The sequence below is a fragment of the Bos indicus x Bos taurus genome, chromosome 1 (genome assembly GCF_003369695.1).
Source record: "Bos indicus x Bos taurus breed Angus x Brahman F1 hybrid chromosome 1, Bos_hybrid_MaternalHap_v2.0, whole genome shotgun sequence".
NCBI classification, from domain to species: Eukaryota; Metazoa; Chordata; class Mammalia; order Artiodactyla; family Bovidae; genus Bos; species Bos indicus x Bos taurus.
This window is the reverse complement of record NC_040076.1, coordinates 87850509-87873551: the sequence shown is the minus strand read 5'-3', so window position 1 is coordinate 87873551 and position 23043 is coordinate 87850509. Positions and strand designations below refer to the sequence as shown.

The 23043-nt window shown below is 38.4% G+C and overlaps 1 protein-coding gene across 6 annotated transcripts in view; it reads left to right on the top strand.

Moving 5' to 3' along the window:
• The window catches only part of KCNMB2 (potassium calcium-activated channel subfamily M regulatory beta subunit 2), a 301069-nt gene extending 278348 nt beyond the window's left edge, over positions 1-22721 (top strand). For 5 of the 6 annotated variants that reach the window (XM_027540575.1, XM_027540539.1, XM_027540566.1 and 2 more), the window contains 3 exons: positions 3445-3615; positions 6545-6740; positions 21356-22721. In XM_027540575.1, the coding sequence (XP_027396376.1) occupies positions 3445-3615; positions 6545-6740; positions 21356-21640 (652 nt within the window). In that variant the 3' untranslated portion in view covers positions 21641-22721. The remainder of the gene's footprint in view (positions 1-3444; positions 3616-6544; positions 6741-21355) is intronic. The other variant, XM_027540558.1, reaches the window with a different exon arrangement.
• Positions 22722-23043: the final 322 nt, after the last annotated feature.

The following is a 23043-nucleotide window of genomic DNA, read 5'->3' as shown; positions in this document are numbered from 1 at the left end:
GCCCTAATTCTTTTTTCTGATTTAAGTCTGGTTCTGTCTTTAATCTAATCTCCACTCTTCAGCCAGAGTGATCATTCTGAAACTCAATTCTGTCATGTCACCCTCTACCAGCTTCCCATTAATTAAAGGGTAAAAGCCAAGCTCCTTAAATGGGCTACAAAAGCTCTTCATAACCTACTACCTTTCCAAAATTACTTGCCCCATTTTCATTGTCCCACACTCATCCTACTAATGGTAAAACTGGTATGGTTTCTTGCGGTCAGCAAGTAGTTGTAAATCTCCATCCTTTGTTCATGTGACTTCTTCTGTCTGAAATGCCCTTGGCTTCATGTCTCATTGGGTTAACTCTGATTCAATCTTGAATATTCTGTTTAAGGCATTTCTCCTCCAGCAAGGCTTCCCTGACCTCAATCCTTGCTCCCTGTCCTCATCCTCTGGCTGGGAAAATTATTCCTCTTCTACACTCACTCTGTGAATGGCTCTGGCGCTGAGTTTACTACCCTGTGTTGATTTTTTTTTTTTCATGTCGGTCTTCCTATTGTGTAAGGGCCACATGCCCAGAAACTAGAGATTACTAGCACTCAAAATAAGTTTGTGGACTATGTATTTTCTATTGCTTCAAATCATTCATTCATCCTTTAACTTATCCATTAATTCAATTATCACTTACTGATGAATTTCATGAGTATGTCCTATCTCACTCACCCAGGTTCATTTTGCTGAATAATATCCTGATTTCCCAAATGTGTTTAGCCTGCGTGGAAACCAATCATTTTCCCTCTTCTCTACACATTCCAAAGCATGTGAAGAACATTTGTTAACTATTTCCAAATTGTGATTTGTTTTTAAATTACCCATTTGAATCATTTTTATATGCTTCTTGTTCTGGTGACAGAACTGACTGATTACTCTGCGTCTTTTTATGGGTATAGACTGGCATAAGTGATGCAGTGGAACAGCCTATTATTCTGTATCTGAGACTGTGCTTCTCCTTTCTGGCTTCCACCTGCAAGAAATTCAAATCTCAGTATAGTCATTAGAATTAAATACATGTTGATAAATAACAACAGGGAAGTAACATCAGTTTATTATTTTACAGCAGGTCTTTGAAGCCATTCAGACTGCCTTTTCTTGTTTCTAAGTCTGGCTTTAGATGAATGGGCACTGATTTTTTTTTTATTCAGGTTCATAGAGAATAAAGTTTAAGAGCTTTCATATAAATCTTATATTTTCCAAATAAAATCTCAGAAAAGAATGGGGAAACTTAGGGAATGGGTGGTGGCCAGTCTGTGGAAGTCAGAGGCAGGGCAAACCAGCTTGTCCAGAAGCACTGGGCTTGGGAGCTGGAGAGTAATGAAAATGACAGGCTCTCAGAGCTTCTTCCTCATCCACTCGATGAGGAGAAAGAATGGCCAAGAGTGACTGAGAGTAGGGAGGAGCTGGGAAGGCATGGCCATGAAAAGATGAGGAACAAAGGCCTCTATTCAGCTATGATCCTCCTACTACAAAGGACCCACTCCTCGAGGAAAAAATTTGTATAAACTATATCATGAAGAAAACTTTTAAATAATAATGACAATAAGCTAATTGGTTAATTTTTTACTTCAGTAACCAGATTGATATGTGTGTGTGTTAGTCACTCAATCGTGTCTGACTCTTTGCCACCCCATGGGATTCTCCAGGCAAGACTACTTGGGTGGGTTGCCATTTCCTTCTCCAGGGGATCTTCCTAACCCAGAGATCAAACCCAGGTCTCCTGAATTGCAGGCAGATTGTTTACTATCTAAGCCACCAAAGAAAATTAATATATACTCTTCCTTAAACACTTTTGGAAACATGCTATGTGGGTGCTCTCACCCTTCTGCAGGGAATCAAAATATCTTAACAACCAGCCCAGAATGAACATGCCACCAGAATGTATGCCTGCTGTTAACTCCAGTAAGGCCATCCTGGAGCATGAAGCTGAATAGAAGCCCCAAATATACATACAATTATACAAATAACAGATATCTCTTTCCTCCTCTGCAAAGTTCCACATTGGATTCTAGTTCTTTTTCAAGCAAGCAGAGTGACTTGTCATGAAAATTTGAAAGGAAAATCTGAAGTCTGTCTCATGCATGTTGACTTTTCATCTGAGGATTAAAATAAAAATGGCATGAGTTTTTTCCTTCATTTTCATCATTCTATCTGTCCTCCTCTCTGTTCCCGGGCCCTGAAAACTGGCCACTCCCCCACCAAACTCAGTCCTGCACCCTAAAATCCAAAGCTCCCTTCTCAAAACAGAAACCGGAGACGATCCCCATGGCTCCTTGCTCTCCTGCCTTCCCAGAATCCCTGCCTTCCTGCGTATACTTTTCCCATCTCTCTCCCACCAGCCAGCACCTCCAGCAATTTTTCACTTCTTTTCTGCCTTCTCCTTCAGACCTAGTTTCAAATTCAACCCTCCACTAAGAAGCTTTTTACTTCATTCACTCCTTTGCCATTCTGTCTTTTAGGAATTCTTTGGAGAAGACAGCAGTTTGGATGTTCTGATGTCCATGTCATAAAGCTGTAGCTCCCCACACCATTTTTATATGTGAACATTTGTTAAATACTTCAAGTCAGTCATTCTCCACCTACTTATGTCATCTTATTTAACCATAACAGTGTAGTTACACATTATATCCACTTTTCAAGGAACTAGGAATTAGAATAAGGAAGTTGTAGAGCTCACACAGCTAGTAAGCCATGAAATCAGGTTTTGAACTAGGAGACAGTGACTCCAATCTGTTTTGTTTTTTTAATCATTGAAAAATTTTACAGATAGTAATAAAACTATCCAAACTTTTGGAGTCTGGCCTTGATCCGACTAACATTTTTGTAAACTTGCTTAAATGTTTACCATACAAGAAAAGAAGGCTGGGTCACCACTGGACGTCTCCACATTTCTAACAAATCTCAAGTCAACAGAGCTCTAAGCAACCCTATGCTTAAGAATGTTAACCAGACTAAATTCTGTCTATTACTACTGAGGGAAAGTAAAACATTAATTTGATAGTTTCCTGATATATGTTGCCATTTATTTGAAGTAATGTTCCATTGGGTATTAGGGCTATAGAAAGATCAGTGATGATCAGCTGGGGGTTGGCAAAGGAAACAAACCCAAAGCATTATCTAAACAACTGAGGGCACTGCTTTCTTTCTTCAGACTTAGAAAAAAGAAAAAGTATTGACAGCTAGACATACACCCCAAGTAAAGATGGGAGACTTGTTTCTGCTCAGGGTTGGGCGTGCGTATGTGTTGGGATGCAGTGGTCACGTGCTGGGGTCCAACTGCACTCAGGCAGGTTTGGAGGGCCCCTCTCGATCTCTCTGCCTTGGGAAGGCCTGTGCAGAGACTTATTCTTTAGGGCTGTAGTGACTAACTGTGAACTTCATGTAAAACTGTATTATTTTCAACCTCAGAAATATTTACCAAAAAATCAGGGACCACGACCTCCTGGACAAAAGGAAAACTGTCACAGCACTGAAAGCAGGAGAGGACCGGGCCATTCTCCTGGGACTGGCCATGATGGTGTGCTCCATCATGATGTACTTTCTGCTGGGAATCACACTCCTGCGCTCATACATGCAGAGGTAACACCCCTGGGTGCTTGGGATGCTGTCTTTTGTCTTCCTTCTCCATCCTCCCACACAGCTTACCAATTCTGAGGTCCTCTTTCTTACCTTCTTTGCTATGAACCACTTAGAGCAGTGCCTGGCACATACTACTGTCAATGAAGTTATCTAATAATAACGATAAAAATAGCTCTATGTGTAAACCACCTACTATGTGCCAGGGACTTGCCGTACATTACTTTTTAAATTTTCACAACTATTCTATAAGGTAAGTATATATATACTCATAAAATTAGCAAAATTGAGGTTCAAGAAAGATCTAATATGCAGTGTCATTATTGTTGTTCAGTCACTAAGTCATGTCCAATTCTTACAACCCCATGGACTGGAGCCCGCCAGGTTCCTCTGTCCATGGGACTTCTCAGGCTAGAATACTGAAGTGGATGGTCATTTCCTTCTCCAGGGGATATTCCTGACCCAGGGATCAAACCCAGGTCTCTAGCATTAGCAGGCGGATTCTTTACTAGTGAGCCAGCTTTAGTATTTGGCAGGAAGAGCCAAGGTTCAAACCTACATCCTGTTAATTTCAGAATCCCTGTTCTTGGCTCTTAACACCTCTGTCCATTCTCCACCCGCGTTCCTTTTCCTCCACAGCCCTCTCTCCCATCACCCCACACACTAGCAGTTCTCAGCTGCACATTTCAACTTCCTGAGAATCTTTTTAAAATATTGACACCCAGGCCCCACCACCATCATTCCATAATGTCAGATTTAATTGGTCTGGAGTGGGACCCAGTCACCAGTAACTTTTTAAGTTCCCCAGGTGATTCTAACAGGCTGAAAAACACTGCTATGCACTTTTTCAAAATTAATAATCTAGTTTTATTGGGGGATAATTGCTTTACAATATTGTGTTGATTTCTGCCATATATCAACATGAATCAGCCATAGGTATACATACGTCCCCTCCCTCTAAAATCTCCCTCCCACCTCCCACCTCATCCCACCCCTCTACATTATCGCAAGGAGCTCAAATCTGGTGTTCTTCTAAAATAACAGATTTTGAACTTTTCTTATTTAAGTATTTCCCCTGGGTTTACCAAACAGATAGAGACAAACACTGAGTTGGCACGTGTGTTCCCCTTTAGTAAGCCACGAAACTCCCCAGTGTTTCTAGCTGTTGTCCATATTGGACACTCTGAGCATGGGAAAGCCCAGCATTGCTTAACTAATCAAGAAAGTCTCATGACGCTTCAGTTTAAAGAAATGAGGCCCTTTCAAATGAAAAACTGAGGTTTCAATCCAAAAGAGAATCAAACCATCTTGTGGCATTCATTTCCCCACTTAAATTAATACTTTCATTTTAGAAGCAAATCTAGTTGAAACACAGTAATTTGCTAAAATTAAGGCATCATCTTTCCCATTTATGGCTGCTCTACTCTTTCTCTGATGCTTTCAGCTCTACTCCTTCTCAGTGAAGGCATGGATGCCTCGGGCCGCAGAGTTCACTGATTCCAAAACCGTTTTCCAATACTCACAAATGCTTAGCACCATCTAAGACTTTTTTTTTCTTCCTTGTATAAGCAAAATCTGACCACTCAAGTCCCCAGAAAATTTGCCACACCAGAGGGGGTCAGGGCTTGAATCCTGGCTCTGTACAAAATTGGACATGAAAAGGGAGCCTTATTAACACATGTCCAGCAAAAAGAAGAGCTATTAATCTGCAAAGAAACATGCTATTTTCTAATCACTCTGGTAATCAGTTTATATCCAGAAGTGAAACATCGATTCGGGGTACATTACTTCCTAATCACAATTATTACTCTTGATCACAAAATTATAAATAGTTTAGAATGAAAAGCTGACCAATGGGCAGCTCGAGGGGTTTTCTTCGTTTGTTTGTTTAATCTTTCTAACTGAGAGGTCTCAGGACATGGATAGGAATCCGCTAAGCTCATATAATAGCCTCTTTTCCACTGTGGGGGAGCAGTGCAGTACCACACAATGGGCCTGGGCTTTAGAGAAATACAGGACTGGGTGGAGTCACAATTTCCACCACCTAGGAGCTATGTGTCTTTGCACGCATTTGACTTCTCTGACCGTCAATTCACTCTCCTTTAAAAGAATTTCATATCCAACATATAAGACAAAAAAGGCAATGTATGTAAAGCATCAATTAGGATGAAAGGGGTACAATAACTGATGGCTCTTGGTATAATCAAAAGGTGAAGTTATCTTTTCTCCATTTTTAGGAAGACCTTAAAGAAATGCATCATTACCCTTTCACCTATCGCACCAGACCTTAAGCCCCTCCACCCTTCCTTCATCTCTCCTCCCCTTCTCCCTTACATCTTCTCTGCCTGCAAAGTAGGCAGGCATTGTGAGGCGAGGACCAAGGCATGACAGGAAGCAGGTTACAACATAGAAATGCAGGGTGGGTACAGGCTCTGATGTAAAAAGATGCTGCCTTACCCTTACTGGTGAATTTTATAAGGAAAAAAATCTAATTTAAATCAAGCATTGGAAAAGATGATACTATATTTGATAGAAATCATTGGAAAAGTTCTCAGATGCCAGGCAAAATTTATCTATGTTTATATTGTAGTTAGCTTGTGGCTCAGCTGGTAAAGAATCCGCCTGCAATGTGGGAGACCTGGGTTCAATCCCTGGGTTGGGAAGATCCTCTGGAGAAGGGAAAGGCTACCCACTCCAGATTCTGACCTGGACAATTCTATGGACTGTATAGTCCATCGGGTTGCAAAGAGTTGGACATGATTGAGCAACTTTCACTTTGACAAAGCTGCTCTATGCAAAGGCATACACGTTACAAGTAGGTTGTATTATAGATTTGGAAGATTCTTCAGGTCAAGGAACTGACAAGTGATCTCCTCTGCTTCCAGTTTCTGTGCCCTTAGCATCTGTGCTTACTCTTCTCCTCTCTATGTAGTGTATGGACCGAGGAGGCTCAGTGCACCTTGCTGAATGCATCCATCACAGAAACATTTAACTGCTCCTTCAGTTGTGGTCCGGACTGCTGGAAACTCTCTCAGTATCCCTGCCTACAGGTGTATGTTAACCTGACTTCTTCCGGTGAAAAGCTCCTTCTCTACCACACAGAAGAGACAATAAAAATCAATCAGAAGGTAGGAGCTTGGCACACACTGCATCTCATTCACCCTCATGTAGCTCCACACCAGTTCATCTCTCTCTGTAGTTCCTCTGTGCCAGCGTTTCAAAGCAAACATGCCACTACAAAGTCGACCTTGCCTCATCCAGTCACAGAGTTCATTGCACTACTTGACCCTTGCTTGAGAAACATTTATTTTCTGTGCAAGTCATGGTCAAACCAGTCCCCATTGTGTAGCAGTGAAGGTTTAGCCTTTACATCCATTTAGAAGGGTAAACATCATATCCTTATTGATACACAAATAGATTAAATTTTTCAAAGCAAATGTGAAGCTTAATCAGAGTTATATAAGCCAAAAAAACCCACAAAAACCCAACAGGTATTTGTCATATACCTGGGAACCATGGAGTTAAATTGTATTTTGCTTTCCCAAGGTCATTGTCACTTAGTTCTATGGTCTTGGAGATGTAACTTAACCTCTCTGAGCCCCAGTATCTTCTTCTCTAAAAAGGTAATAACAATGACCATCTTGCAAGGTCATTGTGAGAATGAGAAGAGAGTACAGAGAGTGCCCAGCAAAGCACAGGCAAGACCTTCAATCCATGGTCACAGTATGTGTGCCTGTGCCTATTTCTTCATATATGTTAGGTTCATCAAGGCTGAATTTTCCAGCACTAATATATTCAAATGCACCTGTTAAATGTTTAGTATCTCTGCATTAAAGCTGCAAATAAAACTTGCATTTAAAAGGTCTGGGATAACCAGTAAAGTGTCAGCAGAATCAACCTGCCATTATCAATTTTAAGTTAAATACATTGTGTTTTCGATTTATGGCAGCAGTATTTTCATATGCCAAGACAACCTGATGCCATTCTCTAATAGGACAATTGGCCCTCGTCACCAGGATACAACTCTCACAACTCTAGTCTTTCTTGTAAAAACTCTACAATTATCAGCAGTTAAATGATACAGATTATATGTATTGAAAAAATTCAATAGCTGTGGAGCATGGTACTAGAACATAGGATTTGCTTTCTGATATATTAGCACAAATAAGGAAACCCTTGCCTTTTGGTTACATTAACTTAAAAGAATTCTTGCAAATATCTCTGAAGACACAAGGTCAGCTCTGATTTCATTTGTGGAAAAGAACACAAACAATACCAGTCTTAATCCTATTCTACAAATATACATAGCTAGTTCTCCCACAAAATATGTTTTTCGAGATCCCTCAAGTCAAGTTTTTAAATAAAAACTGACCTGTAATTATGGATACTTATAAAATTCTCAAATCTCCAAGAAATTGAAAATTGGCCAAAACTGAATAGACATGAAAAACTGAAACATATTTCCATTTTCTTGTCTTGATGTTTTATTAGTACAGCCCTGTGAATGCAATATGTAAGCTATAAACTGGGAGTGAAACTACCATAGAAAGTCTCCACTAAAATTTTAGAACCAGTATTTTGTCTGCCGTCAGCATGATACTAGGTCATCGTTTAGTTTATTTACCTTGTTTTTAACTGTGAGACATGCAAGAAATGACAAAGTGCAGCTTAAGCACCTATAGAGATCCTCTAAGGAATTACTATGAAAGCAAAGAAATAAAACATGTCCTGCACTGCAGGAAATCAGAACCTTACAGTTCTGATGACTAACGCCATCAGAAAGCACCTTCTCATTCATTTATTGGCATTTTGAATATCTTTTTTTGTATAATGTCTGTTCAAGTCCCTTGTTTTCTATTGAATTGATTCCATTGGATTGTTTCTTCTTAGTACTCATTACAGGAATTATTTAAATCTAGATGCAAACTTTCCTTGATTGTTGTGTTGCAAATATCTTCTCTGGATATGAAATGTCTTTTCACTCTCTCTCTTAATGATGTATTTGAATGAAAGAAATTTCTAATTTTAGTGCAACCAAATCTTGTCCTTGTCAATATTTATTTTTCTTTTCTTTTTTCCTTTCTTTCTTCTTTCTCTTCCTCTTTCTCTTCCTCTTTCTTTCTTTCCTTTTCTTTTTTTTTTTTTCCAATCGTTTGACTGTCCTGCTGTCTGTTTAAAAAGTCTTTACCTATCCAGAAGTCATGAAGCCATTCTCCCAAATTATCTTCTAGAAATGTTATTTTTTTTTCTTTCACATTTTGAGTACAATCTGCCTGGAATTGATTTTCATGCAAGAGTCAAGTTTCTAGATTTTCTTTTTATTCATATGGACAATCATTTGCCCAAGTCCGTTTATGAAAAGACCACCCTTTCCTCACTGGATTATTTTTATGATTCCATTTTCCCCTCGATTTTCTTGGAAGTTATCTGTTCTATTACTGTTCTTTTAGTGTTTAGTCATTACAACTTGAAATCTTGACTAATCAAGGCTATTAAAACATTTTACCTTCATTTATTCTCTTTTCAAGTTACATATAATCATTTTTATTCTATATGTACCTTAAGCCCATGTAGATATTATATTGCTTTTGTATATGCTGCTGCTGCTAAGTCGCTTCAGTTGTGTCCGACTCTGTGTGACCCCATAGACGGCAGCCCACCAGGCTCCCCCGTGCCTGGGATTCTCCAGGCAAGAACACTGGAGTGGGTTGCCATTTCCTTCTCCAGTGCATGAAAGTGAAAAGTGAAAGTGAAGTCACTCAGTCAAGTCCGACTCTTTGTGACCCCATGGACTGCAGCCCACCAGGCTCCTCCGTCCATGGGATTTTCCAGGCAAGAGTCCTGGAGGGGGTTGCTATTGCCTTCTCCAGCTTTTACATATCGTAGTTATCTATTTAGATGTGTCTTCTTCATTCCTTCTTTTATCTTTGGTCTTCTGTCTGGATCATTTTTTTCTACTTCCTGAAGAACATTCTTTAATATTTAGTACAATATCTTCTCTAAAGAAATCTCTGAAAGTATTCATTTGTCTGAAAATATTTTTGTTTCATTCTCAAAGTTTCTATTCATTGAGTATATAATTCTAAGTTGGCTGTTTTTTTGTTTCTGTACATTGAAAACATTCCATTGTCTTCTGGTAAGAATTATAACTATTTGGAAATCAGCTCTCAGTCTAATTGCTACTTCTTTGAAGGTAATCTTGGTCTGGTTTAAAGATTATTTTCTCTAATTCTTCACAGTTGAACTACTATTATGTGCCAAAGTGAACATTTATTTCTATCTTGCCTGCTTAGTGTTCCAAGGGCCTCTCCTGCTGTTCCTTGATGTTCTTTGACAATTTTAGGGGGTCTTCAGTCATTATCTCATCAATATTTCCTCTGCTCTCATTCTTTCCTGCTTCTCCTTTTTAGACTCCAATGGACCATGTTAGGCATTCTCATTATATCCCCTGTATAACTTCCTGTCTCTTTAGTTTTTCCCTCCTTTTGTCTCTCTGTGCTTCTTTCTAGATATTGACCTATCTTCTGATTTGCAATTCTTTCCTCAGCTCTGACAAATCTATCATTAAACCCATAATCCATTGAGCTCTTAATTTCTCTCACTGTATTTTTCATTTCTAGAATACCTGTTTCAATCTTATTTTACACTTTCTAGTTTTCTGCAATATTCTAATTTTTGTCTTTTAAATTCTTCAATATTAAAAGTAAAATTGTAGTTATTTTAAAGTTTATTTTGATAACTTCAAGAAATCTGAAGACCCTATGGGCCTCTTCTATTTTTTGTTTCTTGATTGTTTTCATGCTGCATTGTAATGTCTGGCTATTTTTTATTAGATGTCAGATATCATATCTGAAAAAATATTTATAAAAACAATTTTAAGCCTAGTTTGATGTCATGATCTCATCTTTTCCAAAACTTATTTCCATTTGCTTTTGCAAGGCCCCTACCTACAAATCATGATCACCTCATTCTGACTACAACAACTGAAATATTCAAGTTTGAGCTGAAGTCCCTGTGAGGACCTATCTTCTTCAGGCTGACCATCACTCCTAGGATGCTGCCTTGAACTGTGCCAACCCAAGTGAATATGGGCCCACACTTGATAGGCTGTAATGGTAATTCCTACCCCTAGCTCTACAAGGCTATCAACAATTCCATCCAGCCCTCTGGGATCTCAGTCCCTTTTAGAATCAACAGACACTCCAAGGGGAAACGTAACACCAAACAGTAGGCTCACCTTCTTGGCCCAGTGATTCTTCACTCTCTGGTTAGCTGTCCTCTGCCTTTAATTAGAAGTATAATACGTACATTGAAAATACAGTTACTACCATGTCAAAAGGTCACTAAACCATGATCTTAAGGTAGCATGAGAAACATAAAGAATATTCCTGGGGAGGAAATTAAAATATTCCCCATCTTCACCTTTCCTGCCTATTACTATTCCCCAAGCTCACCAAAAATAGTAACCTTTCCTATAGTTACCAAGGAATGGGCATGGTTTTACTGATACATAAAGCACACTACTGAAAATGTTTGATTTGAGACAACAGGAGGCAAAGAGCTATCAGTCAAGCTTTCTGCTTCTTTATAGAATGAGATTCAAAAGGATTTTATTTTTAAATTTTCACACTCTCTCATATATTCTTTTTCTTTAGCTTTTAAGCCCAGTGACCAACCTCTTGTCACTAGTACAACTGAAGCTGCTTAAGCTGATAAGCTGGCATGCTCTGGTGGAGCAACTGACTGACTAACAATCTCTAGGAGCTGCAAGAAGGTTCAAGGGCCCCTGCCTCTTCTGGCAACGAGGCTGCCACTGGGATCATAAACAGTGGCTGAGTATTGATTCACTGTGGTTGTCAAACTTCTCAATGCTGATCTCCTTTGAGAGGTTAAAACTTTGTTTACCTACCAGGGATCCCCCAAAGTGCCTATCTGATTTAAGAGAATATTCCAAATGAATTTTTGTGCAAAACCAGAAAATATATCAATTTTTGACATGTAGTATAATACTATATGGGCTTCCCAGGTGGCACTAGTGGTAAAGAATCCACCTGCCAATGCAGGAGACGTAAGAGACGGTGATTCTATCCCTGGGTCAGGAAGATCCCATGGAGAAGGAAATGGCAACCCACTCCAGTATTCTTGCTGGGAAATCCCATGGACAGAGGAGCCTGGAGGGCTACTTTAGGGTCCATAGGGTTGCAAAGAGTCAGACACAACTGAAGCAGCTTAGCACACACACAAGCACAATACCATATTTTATACATATATCTATATATATATGTATATAATATAATTATAATAAGGAAGACAGCTATTCTGAGTGGAGAATAACTTTATGAATTAGCCAATTATTTAAAGCTCCAAACTCAACATCACCCCTCATTTTGTCACCCACTCTGAAGCCTTCTGGTTTCCCCACATGCAGAGAGTATACATATTTGGACCAGAATTTTTCAACCTCAGGACTACTAACATCTAGGGTGGAATATTACTTTGCTGTCTCTGAGAGAAGGGTGGAGACCTGATTTGTAGGTTGTAGGACGTTTAGCAGCATTCCTGGCTTTTACCCGCTAGAAGACTAGTATCATCCTCCTCCATGTGTGACAACTAAAACTCTCCAAACAGTGCCAGAACCACTGTTTTCAATTTCGTTTAGCTTTTATCTTGAATGCTGGGAGATTCTAAAATTTTAATCAAAGCTTGTAAGCACTGAGTTCCTCTGCACAGCATTTAGTAGGATAAGGATAAAAGGGAAGAAAATAAAGTGAGGTTGAGAATCTAAATGAGAGAAAAAGAGGGACCCACATTTATTAAGTGTCTATCATATACTATGTGCCAGCACTATGCTGAGAACTTTACAAAAATCATCTTATTTAATCCTAACTAAAACCCTACTCCTAAAGTAATAATAGCCATATTTTATCAAGAGCTTACAATATGCCAGGCACTGTATAAGGCTAAATATTTTATATGAACTCACTTGTTAAATGCAGCAGCAATCCCACATATTAGATACCACTACTATCATCACTTCACAAAATGAAGGTGAACTCAGAAAATGAAATAATTTTCGCAAAGTCACACATTCACAACTTAGGTCTAAATTAAAACTAAATCTCTTTACCTCAACATGATATCTCTTAAAAAGCAAAACAGCACATTCTCTTGAGAGAGTACAGATAAGAGCTTTAAAAATTATAAATTCTATGAAATATTTACCCTTCTGATGGTATATTTTAGTGAATAGGTGAGAATCCACGCCATCCCATCATATGTCAAGAGGTGTTTAGGATCAGGTAAAAGGCCATGAGCAAGGAATAGAACTATCTGTGTTCCACAGGGACAAAATTGTATATTCAACACCAGTTTACACAGAATGGATATTAGACAGATGTGCACCCTGCAAAGAGAGGGGGGAAATGTACCTGGAATTTTGACATACAACATCCCCATAATTAGGACCTTAAACTTAGGAATATTTATTGGATATTTGCTGAAACTGCCTGTGTATCATAGATTCAGAAATGATTCTGTGATTGACCAAATTTAGTCACTACTCACCAAAAGTGAATTGTTGCACAGCTAAGGGCATCTTTATGCAGAAATGGAGGGAAGAATGTTACCACAAACAGCTTGCACTGAGCATCAAGAAGAAAAACCTGGAAAATGAACCTAATTCTTTCCATTGCTGAGAAACAGGACCAGGGTGAAGGGCAAGGTCAGACTTGATATCTGACTTTCTCAAGGCCTAATTGGACACATCATGGACCTGAACGCTCCCCGGTTCAATCTACTGTGGTTCCTGACTAATCCTGAGGCTCCACATGGCTCCTATTTCATTAGTGAATTTCCTGGGTCTTTTAAGCTTCCCATCTACTCCACATCAAGCAGAAATGCCATAACAAATGTGAAAGCCCTGGGAAACACAGAAAAGGAAAACCTCTCTTGAGGGACCTGTGTCTCAATGCTGCAGGAAACCATATCACATAGCAGACTGTGAATACTGTTTTCCTCTCCTCTGTGAAACATTTCAAACAGTCCCACTTGCCAAAATCAAGCAGATACTACAAATGCAAACTTAAACTCTACACTAGATTTTGTGAGATTCACTTTTTTAAAAGTCTCAAACGGGAATGAAAATAACATCCCAGTTTACTCTCTCATCTCCTCTGTCCATCACTAGCGTTCAAAGAACTCAAAAGTTCAGAATATCCCTGTGGGCTAGAGTGCTCCAAGACAGACAGTTGGGCATCTCTACATCCTTTTAACGTAGGGATTATGTCCCCTTCTCCAGCACAGAACACAAAGCCTGGCACACCATGTATGCTTAATAAACATGTATACAGCACTCATTGTTTGAGAACACTGAAGAAGTCCTATCTGACATCAGAACCAAGAATATTTATGTTTCACACGAGCAATACTTTTGTGTATATCTCATAGACATTGTGAACTAGCATGCCATAGATACCACAGAGTTCTGAGAGCAAATTTGTGGCCCACCTCAGTGAAGTGTAGAGTCTCCCTTAGTGGCTCAGAGGGTAAAGAGTCTGCCTGCAATGCAAGAGACCCAGGTTCAATCCCTGGGCTGTGAAGATCCCTTGGAGAAGGCAATGTCTACCCACTCCAGTATTCTTGCCTGGAGAATTTGATGGATGGAGGAGCCTGGTGGCCTACAGTCCATGGGATCCAAAAGAGACAGAGACGACTGAATGACTTTCACTTTCACGTCCCTTTCTGCAAAGTGTAGAGTTTTTACTGAGAGCCTTTTCAGCCTCATTGCTGTCCCATTTCATTCCTCCCAGCTTTGTCCTATTTCTCTCTAATGATCTGTTTCAAATTGCTGATGTTTTTCATGCCTATGCCCAGCATGCAACCTGGTACTTTAGAGGTACTCAAAAAGTATTCATTAGATTTCATTAAACTTAACTCCTCTCTGAAATAAGACACTGCCTTTTTAATAAAAGAACAAATGGAGAACAAACTCTTTCCCTTAGGTGATCTTGAGAATTGACAGCTCCCTTCCTACTGTCATAAAGGAAAGGAGGCTGACCAGTGAGGTTGTCCAGCCAAACATCCCCCTCTTACTGCCCACACTCATCCCCATGGCTTTTATTTTTGGGTTGAAGGCCTGTCACTTTTTGCTTCACACTTGCCTAGTGAAGCATGTCTAAGCAAACACCCAACAGGTACTGTCTCAAAACTTCTGTCCATCACAAGAATAAAAATAACTCTATCCATGTGAAAGATTCTGGAAGGGAGGCTAAGAAACAAAAACTTTCAGTTCTTTTCCAAAGAACGGGAGAGGAGATGCAGTTGCTGGATCTTTGTTGGAAGGGAAAGGACAGTCAGAAGAAGGTGACAGGACCCAGGTTTCCTCAGCTGGAAGACGAAAGGTCATGCTGTGGGGCCATCTCTGTATTTTCAATACTAAAGAGAATTTAAGAGATCGGGGAAAGTACAAAAGTTTATTAACAGAATTCAGGATTGAGAAGAAAGATATGAGTCTAAATCTTCCCCGAATGGCTGCCTCAGAGTTTTGCTAGGTTTCTATAGTCGTAGTGTTAGTTGCTCTGTTGTTTCCAACTCTTTGCAATCCCATGGACTGTAGCCCAACAGGCTCCTCTTTCCATCAAATTCTCTAGGCAAGAATACTGGAGTGCGTATCTGTTCCCTTCTCCAGGGGACTTTCCCATCCAAGGGATCAAACCCAGGTCTCTTGGCATTGCTTGAAACTTCTTCACCACGTAAGCTATGAGGGAAGCCCCTCTGTAGTCATATGTTAGGCACAAAAGAAGGGCCTATAGCCATGTTAAAGGAAAAAAAGAAAAAGAAAGAAAGAAAGAAAATATATATATATAAACAAATTTTAAGTGGTGTGCAAGTGTCTTCAGTTCAGTTCAGTTGCTCAGTCATGTCTGACTCTTCGCAGCCCCATGGACTGCAGCACGCCAGGCCTCTCTGCCCATCACCAACTCCAGAGTTTACTCAACTCATGCCCATTGAGTTGGTGATGCCATCCAACCATCTCATCCTCTGTTGTCCCCTTCTCCTCCTGCCCCCAATCCCTCCCAGCATCAGAGTCCTTTCCAATGAGTCAACTCCTCGCATGAGGTAGCCAAAGTACTGGAGCTTCAGCTTTAGCATCATTCCTTCCAAAGAAATCCCAGGACCTATTTCCTTTAGAATGGAGTGGTTGGATCTCCTTGCAGTCAAAAGGACTCTCAAGAGTCTTCCCCAACAACACAGTTCAAAAGCATCAATTCTTCGGTGCTCAGCTTTCTTCACAGTCCAACTCTCACATCCATACATGACTACTGGAAAAACCATAGCCTTGACTAGATGGACATTTGTTGGCAAAGCAATGTCTCTGCTTTTGAATATGCTATCTAGGTTGGTCATAACTTTCCTTCCAAGGAGTAAGTGTCTTTTAATTTCATGGCTGCAATCACCATCTGCAGTGATTTTGGAGCCCCAAAAAATAAAGTCTGACACTGCTTCCACTGTTTCCCCATCTATTTCCCATGAAGTGATGGCACCAGCTCAACTGGAATTCCATCACCTCCACTAGCTTTGTTTGTAGTGATGCTTTCTAAGACCCACTTGACTTCACATTTGATATTTGGCTCTAGGTGAGTGATCACACTATCGTGATTATCTGGGTCGTGAAGATCTATTTTGTACAGTTCTTCTGTGTATTCTTGCCACCTCTTCTTAATATCTTCTGCTTCTGTTAGGTCCCTACCATTTCTGTCCTTTATTGAGCCCATCTTTGCATGAAATGTTCCCTTGGTATCTTTAATTTTCTTGAAGAGATCTCTAGTCTTTCCCATTCTGTTGTTTTCCTCTATTTCTTTGCATTGATCACTGAGGAAGGCTTTCTTATCTCTTCTTACTATTCTTGGGACCTCTGCATTCAGATGCTTATATCTTTCCTTTTCTCCTTTGCTTTTCACTTCTCTTCCTTTCACAGCTATTTGTAAGGCCTCCCCAGACAGCCATTTTGCTTTTTTGCATTTCTTTCCCATGGGGATGGTCTTGATCCCTGTCTCCTGTACAATGTCACGAACCTCCGTCCATAGTTCATCAGGCACTCTATCAGATCTAGTCCCTTAAATCTATTTCTCACTTCCACTGTATAATCATAAGGGATTTGATTTAGGTCATACCTGAATGGTCTAGTGGTTTTCCCTAGTTTCTTCAATATAAGTCTGAATTTGGCAATAAGGAGTTCATGCGGTAGTTTGAGCATTCTTTGGCATTGCCTTTCTTTGGGATGGAATGAAAACTGACTTTTTCCAGTCCTGCGGCCACTGCTGAGTTTTCCAAATTTGCTAGCATATTGAGTGCAGCACTTTCACAGCATCATCTTTCAGGATTTGAAATAGCTCTACTGGGATTCCATCACCTCCACTAGCTTTGTTTATAGTGATGCTTCCTAAGGCCCACTTGACTTTACATTCTAGGATGTCTGGCTCTAGATGAGTGATCACACCATCATGATTATCTGGGTCATGAAGATCTTTTTTGTATAGTTCTTCTGTGTATTCTGCAAGTGTCTTATATATAAAATTATTATTCCTATGTTCCTTTATGTTATGTATCATGCACTCTAAAATAAAATTTTTCCTAGACCACACTTTCCATCAAAAAAGAATGATTTAAGAACTCCAGGATTTTTATCTTTTCAATCTACATTACATTTTTCCAACTAAGCGTAGATCACTTACTCAAATTTTCATTTGTTGAAATGCATTCTACATACTCCAAACTAATCACATAAATGATGAAATCATAAGATCACTAAATCCTTACCCCAAATTCATACCAGTCTTAGAAACAAACACATGGCTATACTTTGAAGCAGAAATCTAGAATCCTAATGTAGGGTGTAGCATAACATCAGATCTCTTTGGACACAAAAACAAGGAACACGTGACAAGAGTTACCAAACAAGTCTGTTCCTGTACTCATTTTACCATCCTTAAAGTTTTTGTTCTTTAGTATGGAGCATGTAGTTAAAGACTTTATAGATCATACAAACAAATGGGACATTTCAATAAAAAATTTATTAGTAAAAACTTATTGAGCCTTTATGCATGTTCATAATTTAACCCTCACACACCCCTGCCAGGAAGCCTCCTGGCATCAATATATACAATTATTAATTATATATAACATTAATTAATTATATATAACATTAATAGCTTAATATATATATTATATATATAATATAACCATATTATATATATATAAAGAAGTTGATTCTGAGGAATCAACAAGCCAAGTAACTTGGTTATAGAAAAACAGTAACACAGTAACCAGATCTCCTGATGACATATCAGGGGCTTGTTATACTACCTCATACATTCACAAGCACAAAATGTCTCACCAATAATAAAAGCAAATGAATTATTGACATATGGTAGAATTTCCAGGGATAATATTAGTCTAGTGTGAGGCAATTTATGTGTGTTGAAAGGTGGAGAGTGGCATGGTTAGAAAAAGCTAAAAGCACAAGAGCAGAGGAATCTTTTCTCCACTAATAATGTGGAGCTGCATTTCTAAGTGCCACTGGCCATGAGGACCCACATCCAACCATATGGGACATGCCTCATCTGGCTAGTCCAAACACATGCATTTGAGACCTTGATGACTTCAAACTTTAATAAAGCAACTTCTCTATTACAGCCTTGCTAAATGGTCTCAAAAATAATTTATATCTCATTGTATCTGGAAGAATCTTATGTAGTGACAAAATTATTGTCATTGGCTGATAAACATTTATCCAAATAAATTTTAAAGTCAAATCAATTCACAAGAGCATAAGAAATGAAAAAAACTCTATTTTTAATGGAATGCCATTTTTATTGAAATCATTTCAATAACTTAGTACTGTTAGCCACTAAAACTACTACTATAAACTCTCTTGGTGCCAAAATATAAAGAAGCCTGATGCATTTATATTCTAAAGTGGCTCATTTTTAATTCAACCACAAATGTCTTTAAATTTTTTTAACGGTTTCCAAATCAAAGCATTAAAAAAAATTATAGACATGATCTGGGCAGCTCTAAAGAAGGAAAAATATAAAGGTATCCCCTTATTATTTTAAACCCTTTTGATCCAGAAAGCATCCAACTGGTAGAAAATTTGTTTCACAGCAGTCATAGGCCAATTTTTATACCAAGTTATAACTCGCTGAGAAATTCTGCTTTCTTGGGGACACTTTCAGACCCTTAATGTTGTGCTAGCACCAGGTCTCTGCAGTACTCACATTTATGAGTGTACTCACATTTATTCTTTGCTGATTAAATCTGAAATTATCAACCAGCCCTTGTATGAGAACATTAAGCCTTGTTTACAATGAATATCAGTATGCACATTCTCCTTTCTTAACTAATTGCAGAATCTTCCTGATGTTTATAGAGAAATAATCTAATAATTATTGCACAGTAAAAAAATTGAGGTGCCAGAATACCCACTAAATGGGGGGAAAGTGAAAGTGAAAGTGAAGTTGCTCAGAGCGTGTCGACTCTTTGTGACCCCATGGACTGTAGCCCACCAGGCTCCTCCCTCCATGGGATTCTCCAGGTAAGAGTACTGGAGTGGGTTGCCATTTCCTTCTCCAGGAGATCTATCCCGACCCAGGGATCGAACCCAGGTCTCCCGCATTCCAGGAAGATGCTTTAACTTCTGAGCCACCAGGGAATCGGGGAAAAGAGTCATTCAAACATACTCCATTAGCAAAACTCATTCCATTTCTTTTATATTTCCTTTCCGTGAAATATACAAGTCTAAATTGGTGTCTGGAATTCCAGAATCCTGCCCCAAAGCTTCCATCAGTGTCCCTCGAAGTTCACCAACAGCTCATCTCATCTGTGTCTCTTTTTACAGTCCTATGAGTTGTGTACAGTACTGTACAATCCTAGGAGTGCCAATGAGACTGTAAAAGTCATGTTGTCAATATTTAAATCACATCTTATAAACTGGTAATATCAGTAAGATATATGGGTTTTTTTTTTTCATGAATTCAGTGTAGTATGACAATTTTCAACAGAGAATAACAGTGTTTTAATGATGCAGCATAGTTTTCTAATTCACATTAAAATAACCAGTTCATCAGCAATCTTGTCACTAACCATCTTAATTCAGATAAATCAATTAAATTAACCATTTGATAATGCGTATAACAAGGAATAGGAATTTTTTTCCTATTGGGAGGCAATAAAAACCCTTTTTTATCATAAAGAGGGTAAAGACTTAACTAAGGCCCACGTATGTCCCAGAGAAGTGACTTAAATCACTTTTTTCCTAACTTTTTTTAAAAAATAGATTCATTATTATATCAGTTTTTTCACTGCTCATTTACAGACCAAGGAAGAGGGTCACCGAGATTTCATCTCCTCAAAGACTGCTTTTTTTTTTTTTAATTGGAGTATAGTTGATTTACACTGTTGTATTACTTTCTGTTGTATGGTAAAGTGAATGAGTTATACATGTATCTACTCTTTTTTAAGGTTCTATTCCTAATACATCCTTATAGAGTCTTGAGTAGAGTTCCCTGTGCTATATAGTAGGTCCTTATAAGTTATCTGTTTTCTATATAGTAGTGTATATATTTCAGTCCCCATGGTTTCCTACATCTGTAACTTTATTTCTGTTTTATAAATCAATTCGTTTATACCATTTTTTAGATTCCACATATAAGCAATATCATACAATATTTGTCCTTCTCTGACTTATTTCACTCAGTATGCTTTTTAATTTAGGAAAATATATGCAAAAACATATCTATAAATAATAAGAAAAACTACAAAGTTCCTTAATTCCATCTGTACCAAGAGAAGAGGGAGAGAGAGGAGAAAGAGAAAAAGAGAGAGAGAGAAAGAGAAAGAACAGGAAGAGGGAAAAGAGGGGGAAAATATCATCAGGAGGGGACAGGGCAGAAAAGGGAAAGAGAGATACAAAGAAAGAAATCAAAGGATATAGGTACGTAGGAAAAAAAGAGAGGCATATAGAAGAGAGACAGCAAGAACAATAATAGGTGAAAAGATCAAAGAAAAGATACTTTAAATTCTTAGATGAGTGCTAGTTTAAGAGTAAATTGAATTAATTCTGCTTTATTTGTCCGTGCTTTATGGAAAAATTTACTTTGTCAGTGCTAACTAGGCATGAACTATTTATCACAGCTCTTCAACTATTCAATATCCCTACACTTTCCAAGATTCGTTTTTAGCAACTCATCAGGGGTATAGTTGTCTTCTTGGCCAAGGTGATTTGACTGCAAATAATCAAGCCAAGCCAAAAAAGACAAGAGTAAACTACTTTCCCTGAGAGAACTGGCAGCTTTTGATATTACATGGACAGTTGTGGACAGATATGATGAAAGGCTGACACTCTATTCTGTGGAAAAGTATATTCATTGGAGAATAACACCATGCTTAGCTGTGGCAAAATGAATCCACTTGAGTATTTGATTTTAATCAATATTTAAACTATATGAATGAGCTATCAAAGTACATCTTGGTCAAATACCTTAAAGCATTGTTTTAATCAGTGTGTGAGTTCTCAGAGTTTCTGGAGGCAGTAGTTTGAATATATATATATTTTTAAAAATCATGCTTATTTCACAGATCATTAAGTTGGCCTCTACACCCCTCCTCGTACCAGATACACACACACACACACACACACACACACACAGTATTTTCTGGTGACAGTTTATCTCATTTTCCACAGTGCTCCTATATACCTAAGTGTGGAAAAAATTTTGAAGAATCCATGTCCCTGGTGAATGTTGTCATGGAAAACTTCAGGAAGTACCAACACTTCTCCTGCTACTCTGACCCGGAAGGAAACCAGAAGAGTGTCATCCTAACCAAACTCTACAGTTCCAACGTGCTGTTCCATTCACTCTTTTGGCCAACATGCATGATGGCTGGGGGCGTGGCAATTGTTGCCATGGTGAAACTCACACAGTATCTTTCCCTGCTCTGTGAAAGGATCCAGCGGATCAACAGATAAAATCAAAGTGGATGAGATCATTTTCTTTAAAGCTCAAATACTGTTTTCTTTCATTCTTCACCAAAGAACCTTAAGTTTGTAATGTGTAGTCTGTTATGAGTTCTTTAATATATTCTTATACGTAGAGCAATAATGCAAAAGCTGTTCTATATGCAAACATGATGTCTTTATTATTCAGGAAAAGAAATAACTGTTTTTTGTTGGTTGGGTTTTTTCTTAATCTTGGTTCAATGCTGGAACTAGTACTTCCTTCTCTCCTTCTGCCAAAATCAGGCTCAGTTATTTATTTGCCAAGCTTCATGGAGGAACATAGGCAATATCAATGGGACAAGATCTGTGCTCAGAGTTGTCAGATCTCTTGATATTTCTGCAATATTTTTTGTCATTCATTGTTTACTAAAGCTGCAGCCAAAAATATTTTTTCTTTCCTTACTCTAAACTGAGCCCTGTAGCAAGCGAAGGGACCAGATTTCCTAACTAAAGGATGTTGTGCGTTTTCTTTGTATTTCTACCATATCACTGTAAAGAAGAGGGGATTCCCAGCAGCTATTTTTTTCTTTTATTACTTTGTACTCATAACTTTAGATTTTTTAACTGATTTCCAAAAAATAAGCTGTTTTCATTAACCAATTCTATAATCTCTTCCTGTGATTTAATAGAAAATGAACAGAGCCCTTTTCCATGTAAGACCCTGCTACTGTGTGAGAAGCTAACATTTACCAGGAGTTTCATTACCTGTGAACTGACAATGTTGAATACAATCCAGGAAAGTCTATGTTACTAAGATATTTGTGTGAAAATCTTTATTCCATTTCAATTGAACTGTTAGAATTAAGATCTTACTTGCTGGTCAAGACTGGTGGACTGGTTTCAATGGATAAATCTATCATGGCAAATTAACATGTTAGAATGTTGCTTTTGAGAATTCATGTTTAAATTAATGAGTATGTAGTCTCTCTTTCTGACAAGTATACCCCACTGGGATTTTAAAATTATAGCAGAGAATATTTGTCTCATCTACATGCTTTACTTTTCTATTTACAATTCTCTTTTTTTGTTGTTAGGTTTTATACACAATTTTTCCCTAACACACACTTGGACTGAATAACAGATTTAAAGGAAGCTTTTGTTCACACTGCCATTCACATTGTGTTTGGAGTCGGGAGGGGGAAGGAAAATGAGGAACTGGTTTTAGACAAAAACATTCCATCTTTTATTTAACATCAATATCAGAAGAAGAAGAACAAACATCTGTCTTTCTCATCTATATTTAAGTACCTTTTTATATATAAGTACCTTTTATAATCAAGGTTTTCTAGGTATTGCAGAATTTTACAAATCATATGTGTGGAATGAATAGTGAAACTAACCTGATGAAATAGAAAGGATTCTGTGATATTGTA